Source organism: Phalaenopsis equestris, unplaced genomic scaffold (genome assembly GCF_001263595.1).
Source record: "Phalaenopsis equestris unplaced genomic scaffold, ASM126359v1 Scaffold000107, whole genome shotgun sequence".
In the NCBI taxonomy this organism is placed as follows: Eukaryota; Viridiplantae; Streptophyta; class Magnoliopsida; order Asparagales; family Orchidaceae; genus Phalaenopsis; species Phalaenopsis equestris.
The window spans coordinates 3,239,655-3,254,895 of record NW_018164549.1 but is presented as its reverse complement, the minus strand read 5'-3'; the positions used below and the strand labels follow the sequence as shown (position 1 = coordinate 3,254,895).

The following is a 15,241-nucleotide window of genomic DNA, read 5'->3' as shown; positions in this document are numbered from 1 at the left end:
CAAAAAAATCTATTGATAAACCCATGAGGAATCCATCTCCAAATCCTCAGTACAATAAAATTTAAAAAAAGAAAGAATCCCTTAATTTTAATAAGTTCGTCAAGTTTATTTTGTAACTCATACAATCTTTCGATAGAGTTAAGTAGAAAATAATAAAAATGTTGTTTACCATCAACATAAAAAACTAAGCTCAAATGTTAATAATTGTTTTAATATGGATATCATCGAGAGAAAATAAATGTTGTTGTAAGTATTAGTCAATAAAGAAAGGAGACATAATATATAATTGGCATTTTGAGCAACTTTAAGGTCTTTCAAATTAATGAAATACAAAAAAGTTTGTATAAATAAGTGGGGTTAGTTTGAGTTTTTAATTGGTGATCGAGATCTATTTCCATGGATCAAGAGCCTAATAGAAGATTTAGGGTTGGGGAAAGTGAAGACACTAGGAAGATAGTGGTTGATACTATAAATGTTGGGGGATTTTGGAGATCTATTGAGCAAAAAAAACAAATCTTCTTTGACAAGTGTTAAATGCAACTAAAAAATAGATGGAGGGGATTTTGAAAAATTATATACAAATGAGACTCTTACCATCATGTTTGAATTCGACTTGTGTTTGAAATAGCTCATGATTTGTCTGTTTGTGTTTGGCTGAAATTACTTTTTTTGTTTGTTTTCGAGTTGCGTTCGACTTGAATTTGTGCTCAGAAGCCAAAACTGTCATACAACCTAGTAGCTACAAAGCTTATATGAGGGATTTCCCATAGTACAATTAAACATCTTCAAGGTTGTATGCACAGTTCTGCTAAAGATGTGGGACTAAGCAAATGAAAATAGAAATTTAAAAAAATTTATCGGTTGATTGATTAAGTTGGGGGGTGCGTATTTAGATACATAACCAAACAATTCCTATGTATTTACATATCTAACACCTAAACTTTACTTTTTTACATTTATACCACCCAAATCCATATATATCACATTTTTAAATGAAGTATAAAAAGTTAATATAAAATAGATATAAATAAATATTATTATTTAATTATTTAATAATCTGAAGCCAGAAGGAGCGAAAGATAAACAAACAAACATTTGTTTGTATTCGACTCATTTATAAATCGAACTAAAAAAAGTTCTTCATGTTTGACTCATTTACTTAAGAAAACAAGTAAATACAAGCTGCTTAACAATTCAAACACAATTTCTTCATGAACAAAAAGCTTTTTTGATAGCCCTAATGCCAATAGGGAGGAGAAAGAGAGAAGATTAGTGATGTGAGAGGAGAGCGCATGTGGCCCGAAAGACCGAAGAGACTCACAATTCTTGCCAAGAATAAACCTAACAACCTTTTAGACAAAAAAAAAAAACATAAAAGATAAAAATCATATCAACATTTTCTAATGTGTTAGAACTAGGGCTGTCAAAAAAGCTCGTTGTTCGCGAACAGTTCGTGTTCGGTTCGTCAATGAGTTTGTGTTCGATTCGTTCGATAAGTAAACGAGACAAACGCGAACAAATTTTTTTCGTTCGGTTAGTTAAACGAACCAAACACGAACAGTGATGCGTTCGTTCGTGTTCGAATCGTTATTGTTTGAAATATAAAATAATATAAAATAATTATATATAAAAAATTTATTATATTCTAAAACATTAAATTTTATAAATTATAATATATAATAAAATAATAATAATAATATATTAATATACTATAGTAGTAATATACTAATATAGATATTGTATATTTATATAATATAAGTTATATAATTAACGTTAAGAAACGAACACGAGCTTATTTCAAACAAACTAAATTTTAAACGAACCGAACACAAACACAAGCTTTGTTCGTTCGTGTTCGATTCGTTTACCCCCTAGTTAGAACCTCTCTAAAATCATAGCACTTGCTATTAGAAATGTGTTTCCCAAAAATTTAATTATTTTTATAAAATTTAACTTATATTAATACATTTCTATATCTCATAGACATATCTTTAATTTTTTATTTTATTTTAAAAATTATCATAAATATTTTAACTTTTTATTTATAGCATTTTTTAGCTAGATGAAAAAATTTTGATAGAAATATATTTAAATTTTAATATATTTTTAATATTAACATAACTTTCTTATAATTTTTTTAGATAAGAAATAAATCAATCAAAGGTTTAGATTTTAAATATCAATTATTGTAATTTTAGGAATTAAAATTAAAAAAAATTCATCTATTTGAAAAAATAAAAATATTTATATGTAATGCTTGAAAGCCGAGCACTGATTGCTGCACACTGCCCACCCGTCTTACACCAAAGTTAGTAATGACGATCGGCAGCTTCTCGATTACGACGAAGGCTGGTGAAGCAGAGGAGCTCCGACATCTATTTTCTGAGGACTTCAATTCTACAGCTCGCTCGCAGCTTCTCATCTAACACCGACACGCTCCAGATTCGAGCCAGGTATCGGGTTACCATGTCGGGCTCCGGGCTGTCAGCCTTCCCTGTGGCACCGATGCCGCACATTGAACGTCCTCCGGCATCTGGATTATAATGTAGCCGCCATGATGATGAGCTCTGCTTTGGGAGAGCTACCGCCGGCATCGTACGAGGAGGAGTTCTACGAATCCCTAGACCGAATCTTCTCATCCTCGTGCTCTTCTACCTCCGCCTCCGACGATGATACAGACTATTACCATTGCCACCGTTTCTCGCCACCGGCTGCGGCGGCTTATGAGGTATGGATTACCGATCCAGCGCCCGTCGAGGAGCGCCGGAGGCGTCTTCTTCAGATGTTGGGACTCACCGGCGATCCTGCCCTCTCCCGGTCGAAAAGTCCAATCTCGAACTCCGGCGAAGATGACTTCGACAGGTGGAAAAATGGGGATTGTGGAGAAGCTGCTAGATCCGCATCATACAAAGCAGTTTATCAACGCATCGATCCCTTTTCTTCTTCCGCCCTCTTCACTCGATCCAGATCCGACGGCACTGTTGATTCCATCACAGTACAAAGGCAGCTCCGCTTCTCGCCGTCTATTTGGCCAGTAGTGTCTGATGGAATAGTCCGAGACGAGGATGATGATGATGATGACCCGCGGTGCACTATTAGGAACCTGGATACGGGAAGAAAGTTTGTGGTGAAGGAATTCAGGGAAGATGGAATGTGGAATAAGCTAAGAGAGGTTGGGACTGGCCGGCAGCTAACAATGGAGGAGTTCGAGATGTGCGTGGGCCGGTCTCCGATCGTTCATGAACTCATGCGGCGTCAGAACCAGAATCCTAATTCCTGTGCAGCTCCTGATTCTCACGGTGGCGGTGGTCAGTTCACTGGAGGCGGCATGGGAGTGAGAGTGAAGAGGAAAGGGAACTGGCTTAGGAGTATTAAGAGCATTGCCGACACCGTCGTTCACTACCGTGAAAAGAGGAGCATCGAGGAGAGGGACTCTTCGTCTGAAAAGGGAGGGAGGAGGTCGAGCTCAGCCACGGACGATAGTCAAGAGGGATCCAACCATAATTTCCACGGCACTGAGCGGATCAGAGTTAAGCAGTATGGGAAGTCCTTGAAAGAGCTTAGTGGTCTCTACTTGACTCAGGAGATTCAAGCGCATAGTGGTTCTATTTGGACCATTGAGTTTAGCTTGAATGGGCAGTATCTAGCTAGTGCAGGAGAGGACTGCGTTATCCATATTTGGCAGGTATTGCAGTGCGAGAGGAAGGGATTTCCGGCAATGGAGGGAGCAGCAGGGGAGAATGGGAGTAGCAATCCGTTCTTGGGGGGTATTAATAATGGGACGCCGGAAGTTGCGTTTGCTTTGGCCTGCATTGAAACGAACCACTGGGAGAAGAAGAGGAGGACAAAGATAACCAGTGGCAGGAAATCTCTCGGTTTGGAAACTTTCATGGTGCCAGAACACCTTTTTGCGCTCGAGGAGAGGCCTCTATGCTCTTTTAGAGGTCATCTTGATGATATCCTGGATTTATCTTGGTCCAAATCGCAGGTAATTCTAATCATTTGCGCTTGCTTTATAATCTCGATCTCGAGCATTATAATGGTGCTTTTATTATAGCGCTTTTACTTCGGTAGAGGCAAATTATATGTTAAATGATTTATTATTCTCAATTTTATTAACTCATCAAGATTAGAAGTACAGTGGCATATTTTGCGGATAAATTCTCACAAAATCTGATCCTTAGAGATTGTAAGCGGACCCAGCAGATTGACATTTACCGTTTAAGTGAATTTCTGTTGTCTTTGTGACTGATTTTACTCATCTATATCTAATCCCCTCCTCTGTTATTTGAAATTTTGGTTTCTATTCAACGGCTGATATCTTCTTTTTCACTGAAATTAGCTAATTGATTTTTTTATCGTGTAAGACAGTTGCCAATCAAGAGCTACTTCTTGAACGTATTCATTACTGCATAGTTTACAAAACTTGACTTGGGGTTCATTTCCTTAATCATATGCAGAAGTTAGTGCATAATTTGATATGCGAAGAATCATTGTATTAACATCAGGAGCATGCTGACTATAGAAAGGGTTACATTCACACAATAATTTAAATAAAAGCCCTATTTTGTTGCCTTGTCCTATAATTTTTCAGTCTATATTTCGGTCAATCTTATAAGCGTTAGAAACGGTGGAGCCCGGTCCACTATGCTTGGGCGGTTATTTTGCTTTGGAGAGTCACACCTCTTCACAAATAACCACTCTTGCATTCCTCTTTTATGAAGTGAAGTATCTCTTCGCTTCCTCATGTTCGTGATAAAAGCTTCAGATGACTCTCATTGGGTTTTGTAGTCACGCTTTGAGTTCTTTTTCTATTTCCTCGGGATAGAGGAAGGTTTCCTCGGGATAGAGGAAGGTTTCCTCGGGGCAGAGGAAGAGAAGTGCAAGCGGTAGTTCCTTGCGGCAGAAGGAAGAAGAAGGAAGAAGAAGAAGATTGTTCTGCCTAGGCTTCTTCTTGGTGACTTGTGGTAGAAGAGAAATTGGGTTTATTTCTCTTGTAAGTTTGTCTTCTTCGGTGTATCTCGGTGTAGAGTTTTCTTCGGTATATCTTGGTATAGAGAGAGAAGAATAGAGAGAGCAACGAAGAGTGAGAGATTCCTCTTGTAAGTCGAGGTGATCGACTCCTCTGCAACTCTGTGGACGTAGGCAAATTGCCGAACCATGTAAATCTGTGTATTCTGTTGTGTTGTTATTTTCTGGTGTGATTTTTCTCGTTCTATTTTTCACTTCGTTGATTGTTCTCCTGTTTAATTTATATATATATCACATCAACTGATATATCTAGATCTCGCAACAACAATAATAAGTTCATCTTCCAAGCAGTGAAGAGTTAAAAAATAAATAAATGGTCTGGTACTCCAAAATATCTGTATGATCTGAATTATTCATTTTGCCCATTTTTCGAGAGTGAAAATAATTTTTATGGTTCATTTTATATGCTGAAACCTAGACTATTGGCAATTTTCTGTTGGTACCCTACAGTTTCAGAAAGATTTAGCGTTTTCAAAGCTTAGGCATCTCTTTTCAAGCCATTTGTTGTTCCTAAATTTTCCTAATGATGTATGTAAATTATTTCTCAATGCTATCTTCATAAGATCAGTTTTGTGTTATTCTCAAAAAAACATGACATTTTCGTGAAAAACCTTTAGTTTTTACTCTATCTAGTGTTCCTTATGCATCTTCTTCTCCATACATGGCATGCATTTATCAGGCTCTTGTTTTACTTTTAATGCTAAGACCAAAGAAAGAAGATCCAGAGCATTGATTATGTTTTTGGAATAGTTTAAATCGAATATTAGTTAAAAGATTAAAGCAAAAAATAAAGATGGGAATGCTATTGGATGAAACATCATCAAATTGGAGTTTAGGTTGAAAATTCTTTATTAAAAAAAAAAAGTTTAGCTCTAGATGTAAAAGTGACCGTTTCTATAAAGCAAGGATACTGTCCACCTTAATTTTAATAGCGTCCATTTTCTTACACGGAGCTTGCTTGGAAAGTACAAATTCCAATATCACCAATTTTTCTCTTCTTTGTTTGTTTGTAAAGCATGAACTTTTCTCTGTACACGGAGCCATTATGACGCGGTCGGGGAGGTTAATATATGCAACCTTACACTTGCATGATATATTGAACCTGTACCCTTGTTGTTGCCAAACGGCAGATTAATTCTTGTTCCAAGCCAGCAATCAGTTGGTCATTTTCGTGGTAATGTAAGAAACAAAAGAAAATGCATCTCAGGGAAACTTGAAGGAGCTATTGAGATGTCCTTTAGCTAGCTATCATTTTTTTTCTTACGCTACTCGTTTAATTGTTTTGTTTGATGTAAAAATTATCATATGGATGTACATATCAAAATTTCATTACTTAATTTCATATAGCTTAATGCGTGATTAACTCATTTGACTACCTTTTGTTACCACTCTCAAGCAGCTTTTCCCATTACTATTCAGAAAAATACAGCTCAATGGTGGGGCCATTAGAAGCTCTTTTGTTAGTCAAGGAAAATTTTACAGCACTTTATGAAGGCTGTGGCTTAGGATATGAATACTGTGGTCAGGAACATACGGAATGTAAAACTTATGTGAATGGCTTTTGTCTTTCCAAAAAACTAACCATCAGGGTTATGGAGCATCTTATAGCATGCTCGAGTGAAGTGGTTGATCTTCTATTGCAGTGATAAGCTAGCCTTTATTAGTGATAGATTAATTGAGTCTACTTTGTCGGCGTATCAATGGAACTTTTACTTGTGTATCTCCCCATTGTTATCCTTTATCGTGCATGAAGAGGTTTCTAGTATTATGTTTTGCTTGCCTTTTGATATTTTTGCATATTACGTTTAGATAAAGAATTTAAGTGCAATTTTTGCTTAAATGCTGACATTTGATCTTCTATTGCAGTGATAAGCTAGCCTTTATTAGTGATAGATTAATTGAGTCTACTTTGTCGGCGTATCAATGGAACTTTTACTTGTGTATCTCCCCATTGTTATCCTTTATCGTGCATGAAGAGGTTTCTAGTATTATGTTTTGCTTGCCTTTTGATATTTTTGCATATTACGTTTAGATAAAGAATTTAAGTGCAATTTTTGCATAAATGCTGACATTTGTTTATATGTTTTTGATAATTCTTATTTCTGTGAATGGCAGTACCTACTTTCATCTTCAATGGACAAGACAGTTAGGTTGTGGCATATGTCTAGCATTTCCTGCCTGAAAATTTTTTCACACAGTGACTATGGTTAGTAAGACTAATGCTTGTCAATATCCTCTTCAACCAATACTGCTTGGCTTGTCCATTGTATTTTACTGTTAGCAAATACCATTCTGATACTTATTAACATTTTATTTGCAGTGACTTGCATCCAATTCAATCCTGTTGATGACAGGTACTTCATTAGTGGATCTCTGGATGAGAAAATTCGGATATGGAGCATACCAGATCAGCGAGTTGTGGATTGGAATGATCTTCATGAAATGGTTACAGCTGCATGTTATACACCTGATGGGCAGGTTTAGCTTTTCATGCCATGTAGTCTTCTAGTATTTATTTAGAATATGTTGAGAAACTTCCCTTTTCTTTGAACTTTGCTTCTGCTATTTTTTTTTTCAATTGCTCTCTTTTGTCTTTTGAAGGGTGCTCTAGTAGGCTCGCACAAGGGAAGCTGTCATTTATATGATACATCTGGTATGGACGACAACATCATCAGTTTGTCTCTCCCAGTTATTTATAGTCAACTTTTCGATTACCGATTGTGTTAAAACTTTTCTTTGTAATTCATTTTGCACTATTTTATGCGTGTTATTTAGGCTTCCCTCTTATCCTTTTTAATTCTCTGGCACAAATTTTTCCTAATCATTTAATAATTGTTCTTCCTATTATTTATTGTATATGTCTAAACCATCTAAATGTTGTTAGTGTTATCGTTCCTTCAATACATTCATTTTTTAATTAATCTTTAATAATTTTGTAATACATTCATTTTAACATTCTCATTATTTTCACTCTCAGTTTAGTTATCTAATACGGACAATAGAAGAGTTTATCTGATTGTATTTAGATTGAAAATTTATTTAAAAAAATAATTTATTCAATTTTTTTACTTTATTTCTAAAAATAAAATTACTATCTTGGGATTTTGAAGATGTTTATAATATTTAAAGCTAACATTAATTTCTATGTGCATCTAGTCAAATTACAGAATTTAATAAATTCATTTTTTTACCTTAGCAACAAAATGAGCACCATTGTAGTTTAATATTATTGTGCTTTTTGGAACCTGATATTGATGCCACGTACTGATTTAGTATGCTTGGCTGTACATTTTTCTTTGGTTTAGAAAGTCATGTATCTATGCCGATAAAGGCTGGGGATCATAGGGGATCTTACTTATTTCCAAATTTCATTTGGCATATGTTTCATTATATTTGATAATTTGTAATTTGATAAGCATTTATATATTTTATTCTCACCTCTATTTTGGCAGATAATAAGCTGCATCATAAAACCCAAATTGAACTGCAAAACAAGAAGAGGAAGTCCAACAACAAAAAAATAACTGGTTTCCAGGTTCTCAATCTTTATTATCACATTTGCAATTGTCATCATTTATATGCTCATTCTTAATTTACTAGCATCAAATTTGAATTTTTTGGGCATATTCACAGTTTTCTCCAGGGAGTAACTCTGAAGTACTTATTACATCTGCTGATTCAAGAATACGAGTTGTTGATGGCGTAGAGCTCATCCTCAAGTTGAAAGGTAATGAAAACATGTGATATTTATAGCTAATTATACTTGTTATTTTTATTTAAATTAAAAAAAAAGGCAATTTATTTTACTATGTACTCTAGATTCAACTGCTTTCCTTTAATACAGAAAAGTACAAATAATTCATAAAAATCTTGCTTTATGCCGTCAAGATATGCAAAGATCTCATTCCTCAAGGATAGCCTGCTTACGGCAGCATCTAGAGAAAGTCATAAAAAGAAATACTTGTTCTGCTGATAAGATCTCATTTATGGCCACATTTTGTCTACCTGACAACAAATAGTCCAGGAGCATAATGTTGTATTAGGGTAATTGTAAATTGCATATATGCCACCGTTTTCTCTGGTAACATCCAAGCAATTGAATTTTGACATATTTACATTTTTATCCACGAAGTAAAATTAAAAACTGATTATTACAATGACACAGCACGATAAATACAAAATTATTGTAAGCCAGCCCATACTAATTACGCCACTCAAGTTCTTTATATCAAAAATCTAAATCTCCCACCTAGGTTCCCGCAATTGTTGACCAATAATGTGACCTACAACTAATGCCCTGGCTCAAATTGAAATATAGGAAGAAGGGAACCAGTTCTTAACTCAATAACGGGCACAACCATCTTATATCAATTAAGTGAAAAACAATTTGACTTAGTATTTAAATTGATAATTGCCATCAAATGAAAATATCCAATGATTATGTTGAGGAAGTGATGAGTATTGGAATGTGGGCTGGCCAAGGGACATGATGTTTAGAAAGAGTGCAAATGATATGGCTTATTAGTACCTATACACAGCCACACAATTAAATTAATCCATTTCAGAATACTAATATAATTAGTATGTTTGGATCCTTTCACCATGCACTATTGGTCCCCAAAGCTAGAAGGGTTTGCACTGTTGGTCCCCAAAGCTTGAAGGTTTAGATGGAGCAAAGCATCATTCAACCATTAGCCGCACGTTCCTGCTAAACTTATAACAGCTTTGGACCCTTCCACCATGCAAAATATCCCGTGACTTGTTTTATTATCTTTCCTTTTCTAGGATTCATGTAAAGGGTCATTTATACCTCTTTTCATATCAATGAAAATATCCTTTTTAATTCCACATTATTCTAAATTTTAACAAGGTATCAAAGTCAAATTCCCTACCCAAGCCATTGTTGGTCCTCCTTCCAAAACCGGCAGACTTCCTTCCTGCCATCTTTCGTGCAGCAAGGGAGTGGCACTCATTTTGGTATTTGAAAATAACAATTTTTTTTCACATTCTTTGCCTTCGTCAGCCCTAAAGGCGGCGTCATCGCCGGCCTTGCCGCATGCGGCGTCGTGATGTCTATCATCTCTACCACCGCCTACCTGAGGCAGGATTTAAAAAAGGTGAAGGAGGCTCTGTTGCTTGTTTTCAAAGGCGGCAAATTCCTCCACAGAATCTGGCTGTGCAAGTGACTACAGTCTGGCCCTTCGCCAACACACATCCTTCATTCCTTCCCTTATCCACGAAGTCCCTAACCCTATCTCCCACATTCTTTCTCCACAATTTTTCTTCCTTTCTTCCACAAGATTTATGCAATTTGTGCCCTAGAAGGGAATCGAGAGGAGAAATGTGGACAGCAAGGGCGATGCAATGTTGGGATTGGCAGGATCAATCGCCAGGATTAGATTGCAGTGGTGGAACGAGATTAACTAATTAGATGAGTGGCAGCAATGGTTATACTACACACTATGTGGTTGCTATTGTTTTACCTCTCTCATTGCACTGGTACAAATTATTTGCATACAACTTAGAGTTCCAAAATATGGTTGAACAACCAAAAAAATTTTCTTCTTGATGAATTTTATCATCAATGGATTGCATGTTGCTCTCTTTGGATTTTACCAGAGTGCTTTTATTCTCAAACTGAAAATTTCTATTTGGGTGTATATGCAAGCTAGTCCAAGGTCAGCTCATTTAATGGCCATGCAGGATACCAAGTAAGCCGGAATTTTGCTCTCTATAACCCAAACTTCGGCTGCCATTTTAGCCTTTTGCAACAAAGGCGAAGGAACAAATTTTGAGCATCTGGGACCAGGTTGATGTCATTAAAGTTAGTGTCATTGAGCTTGAATTCTTAACTGGTAAGGATTCAGTGGAAGATGAAGTGGCCTTGTTGCTTTGGAGTCCTACCTTGAAGCTTCTACTGGTCACCCTTGGTGAGAAGTGGTGAGAAGGGTTGCAAGTATTACACTAAGGATTTCCGAGGAGCGGGTATGTTTCTACTTGTTCAGGTGCAAGTGCAGGTTATGGAGGAGCTATTTCTAGACACACGGGTCAGTCTCCCAGTGCTAATCGGAAGTATCCTATTTGCAAAATTGCACTCGCAGCAGACCCTTCTTCGGAGCTTTTCCCACAGCAGGTCCTCCACCGGAATTCTTCTTGCTGCAGGTCATCCTTTAGAGTTTTTTTTCCTACATCAGACCCACTTTCTGGTTTTGAGCAGCCCGGCTTCCCTTATTTTTTGCAATTCCCTATGCTGGAGGTACGTTTTTTTCCTGGAGGTCCTTCCCGCTATTTTGTGGCGCATGTTCCCTGTAGCAGTCCGACTTCCTAGTTTCCAGCAGTCCAACTTTCCTAATTTTCTACAGTTGTCCAAATTTCTAGCAGGCTGACTTCCTAATTTCCGGTAGTCCGGCTTTCTGATTTCAAGCAGTCTGGCTTCTTTGATTTCTTGCAGCCTTACATCAACAATCCTCTCTTACCACTACTCTGTATCCCAGTCGATGTTAGGTTTCTCAAGCAAAATCTGCAAGCCCTCATTCAGAATATTTTTCCATAGCTTTTTCTAAAGGTTGTTTACTTTCCTGCAAAACACATCTGTCGCATTATCGGTAGCAGCCTTCCACCTACCTACAAACATTGCAGGAACTGTAGTCAAAGACAACTTCATTCAACTAGAAGTCAACATTTTCCTACATGTTTTCTACTTTTCTGCAAACTTTTCTGCAACATTATCTGTAGGAGTCTCTCGCCTACTTACAGTAACTGCTGGAACTACAGTCAAAGACAGCCGTAGTACGGGATGAAGACTTTAAATTCTACTTCACAAGATTTTTCTCGCTCATTGTTTGATGTTTTTAAATGAAAATTAAACATGGTTTTCAACCATGTTTCAACTTGAGGGGAAGTGTTAGAAGCTATATTAGGAAATAATTTATTTCTGTGTGAAGTTATGAGAAATAAATTATTTCCTAAGATTAGAAGTTATTTTATTTCTTATTTTATATTTATTTCCTTAGATTAGAGGTTATTTCATTTTCTATTTTAAGCTTTCCTATTTTATAATATTTCTTTTGTCTCCAAATAATTAATATGAATTGATTATTGGAGATATTAGGTGATTTATCTTTTCTTTCATATTATTTTCTTTTTTTCATTTTTCCTATTCTAGCATTCATGTAAAAGTTTATTTATAACTCCCTTCTTATCAATGAAAGTACCCTTGTTTAACTCGATTTTATTTCACATTATTCTGAATTTCAACACAATATAAACAATAAAAATGTATAAAATTTATAAAAGGAATGTCAAATGCTTATAATCATGAATATAAGTGACTTAAACTCAAACAATTCTATATAAGATTTATATGTCACAATATCAGGTGTGCTTATACTCATATGATTTAATAATATTTTAACACTATGATAATATACAAGACTAGTATGCAAATATTTATATATATAGTCAGTTTTGAAATAAGTAAATGTAGACACCAATTTCATGGAAATCCAATGGTTTTTCTGAGGATCCATCGATATAGCTAGCCACCATAAGGGTTTAATACACATGGTATGACGCAAACTTATAAAACGCTAGATGTGACTGTAATGAGAAATTAATATATTAAATACATTTTTTTATATGAATGAATGTGATGCCAAAGTCAAACAATACCCTTACTAGTTGCTTAAAGATAGAGGTAATAAATGTCACCACAACAGGAGCTTCACGGGCTTCTTGCTGCATCATAATAAATGTTTGTGGTGGAATCGCTTAGTTGGTTTGCTTCTGAGCTTGAGGTCTCTAACGCTAGTACTACATAAATGATGGTTATTGTTATGTCAGTGGCAATTGCTTGTGTTGCTAGTATTGCATCCAGTGTTGATACGACTAATACACCATCACTTGTTGTAGTTGTTGTTGGGACTGAAAGTAGTATTGACCTACCCATTTTTTACTATTTTGCTTCTGATGTTGATCTTTAGCAGATTTATGTTATCTATTTTTATACTGCTTGAAGTTCCTCTCCATATTTATCATGGGTTGAGTTTGGGGTGTGAGAGGGCAATCTTTAATCTTATGGTTAGTGTTGTAGCATTTGAAGCACTTATAAATTGTTAGGTTGTAAGGTCTAGCATGTCTCTTACCGTAGTGGGGACACATTGAATTGATCTTCAATTTAACTCCTTGGTGATTTTTCTTGTGCGGTCCTACCTGGTCATTTATTTTCTTTCATTTTATGACTTTTTATTTCGGCACACGCATTAAGTTCTAACTATGTATGTATGGCTCAATCTACCAACTTTCTATAGGTAGTACATTTGACAACAAACAAGCTCCTCTAAATATCTTCGCGTAAGCTCAAATGAAAATGATAAATCCTGTGATCTTCATGTCAGCCAATCAAAGATACATTTCTAACAATCCTTGCAAATTGTATCTCGTACGCGCGAATGGTCTTTAATTCATTTATCAGCTTAGCACGGTCCATCATAGGAAAATATTGCTAAAAACCCAATCTCTTGAAATTCACCTAAGAGATCACTGAGTCAGGTCCAAACGTATTGCAACGATAACACTCTCACCAATCACCAGCTCCTTCATGCGACTGGAATGTTGTAATATCCACAGTGCAGTTCTTAGGGCACTAACTCGAGCGAGTTTGTCGCACCAATGAAGATGGGAGAGTGCGTATTCAAAATTGGTCTATCACTTGATGCATGCTCTTATTAGCCATCGCCATTGATTGATGAGGTTCAGCCTTCACTTTTGAAATTGGTGGTATTGAGCTGCTTGCAGTGTTGGTTGAATGCCTTGTCAATTGCCTAAAGTGCCTATGTGATTTGAGTTGTGATACTAGCTTATAATACCTGGGTGACATTTTGTGTCACCTCCCCCATGAGAGTCGTCATATTAAGTGAGAGTGCTCTGATGGTCTTGGTGGGTTGACTAAGATAAGCACGATGGAGGCTAGGCGAGTGAGAAACCTTAGGGATAGGTATAATTTTTATAGTAGCTTTCGAGGCTTTTGTTGCACAAGTAGCTACAACACCTCTTCTATTTGGAGTCATTCTAAGTAGAGCTGTTAATGATCCAATTTCGAGCCAAACTGGGGTCTACTCAAAATAAAATAAATAAAAAATTGGTCCAAAAATTCGATTTGATCTCAATTTGAGCCAAAATTTGAATCAATTTTGGAGCGATTAACATTCCTCAAAATAAATTCTCAAAATTTATAGTCCTAACATCACTAGGGCTCTTAACAATCTGATTTCGAGCCGAGCTTGAGCCGACTCAAAATTCAATTCAAAGTATTGGCTCGTGGCTTGGCTCGTTTATTTTGATCCGAACAAAATTCAAATCAATTATTGAGCGATTAATGATTTTATAGCTGAATTAAAAGCCATAATTCTAAGCAATTAAAATTTACAAAATTAAAGCGGGTTAAATAATTAGTTAAATAATATTAATATAACATATCTTCTACCCCGTCAGAAATCAAATGAATATTGATTACAAAAGAAAGGGATACAAAACATAGGCTCTTATATTATCACATCTCAGACTTATAAGGTGGTACATAGTGACAACATAGGGGGCGTGATCGATGGATTTAAACCTATTTTGTATTCTCAAAAGAAAATATTGCGTATAATTAATAATGAAATAAGCGAGAAAGGATAAACTTTATTTCTTAATTAGGAGTCAAACCGATACAACTAAAAGAAAAAAGTAAAAAATAATTGTAGAGAAATTGAAATAGAAATAGTTGACCATCTAAAAAGAATACAATAATTAATGCAAAAATTATAAATACCAAAAAGAAAATCTAAAACTGAAACATCTACTCTTGTGGAGACGATCCTACAAGTGGCAGAATAGAATCTACTATATAAAAATATCAACAACTGAGTTTGATAATCAAACTCAATAAATAACTACTATTTATTAAAGCATAAACATAAACAACAAAATAAGAGCATGCAGTATAAATACTAAAATGGGATATAATTTGTAAAAAAAATATCAAATATTTATGATTATGAACATGAGTGACATAAAATTCGGACACTTCTATATTAATATTTATTTGTCATAATAACATGTGTGCTTATATATAATATTTAATATTATTTTAACACTATATAATCATATGCAATTGCAGTATATGTATGTGTATGTATGTATGTATATACATATATATATATATATA

The 15,241-nt window shown here is 35.4% G+C and overlaps 1 protein-coding gene across 1 annotated transcript in view; it reads left to right on the top strand.

The window, feature by feature from the left end:
- The first annotated feature begins 2,282 nt into the window (after nucleotides 1-2,282).
- Nucleotides 2,283-15,241, top strand: part of LOC110020694 (WD repeat-containing protein 44-like) — a 32,800-nt gene continuing 19,841 nt past the window's right edge. Inside the window, exons 1-6 of the mRNA XM_020718888.1 lie at nucleotides 2,283-3,988; nucleotides 7,147-7,237; nucleotides 7,352-7,509; nucleotides 7,633-7,684; nucleotides 8,484-8,566; nucleotides 8,665-8,758. Coding sequence (XP_020574547.1) covers nucleotides 2,555-3,988; nucleotides 7,147-7,237; nucleotides 7,352-7,509; nucleotides 7,633-7,684; nucleotides 8,484-8,566; nucleotides 8,665-8,758 — 1,912 coding nt within the window. The 5' untranslated portion in view covers nucleotides 2,283-2,554. The remainder of the gene's footprint in view (nucleotides 3,989-7,146; nucleotides 7,238-7,351; nucleotides 7,510-7,632; nucleotides 7,685-8,483; nucleotides 8,567-8,664; nucleotides 8,759-15,241) is intronic.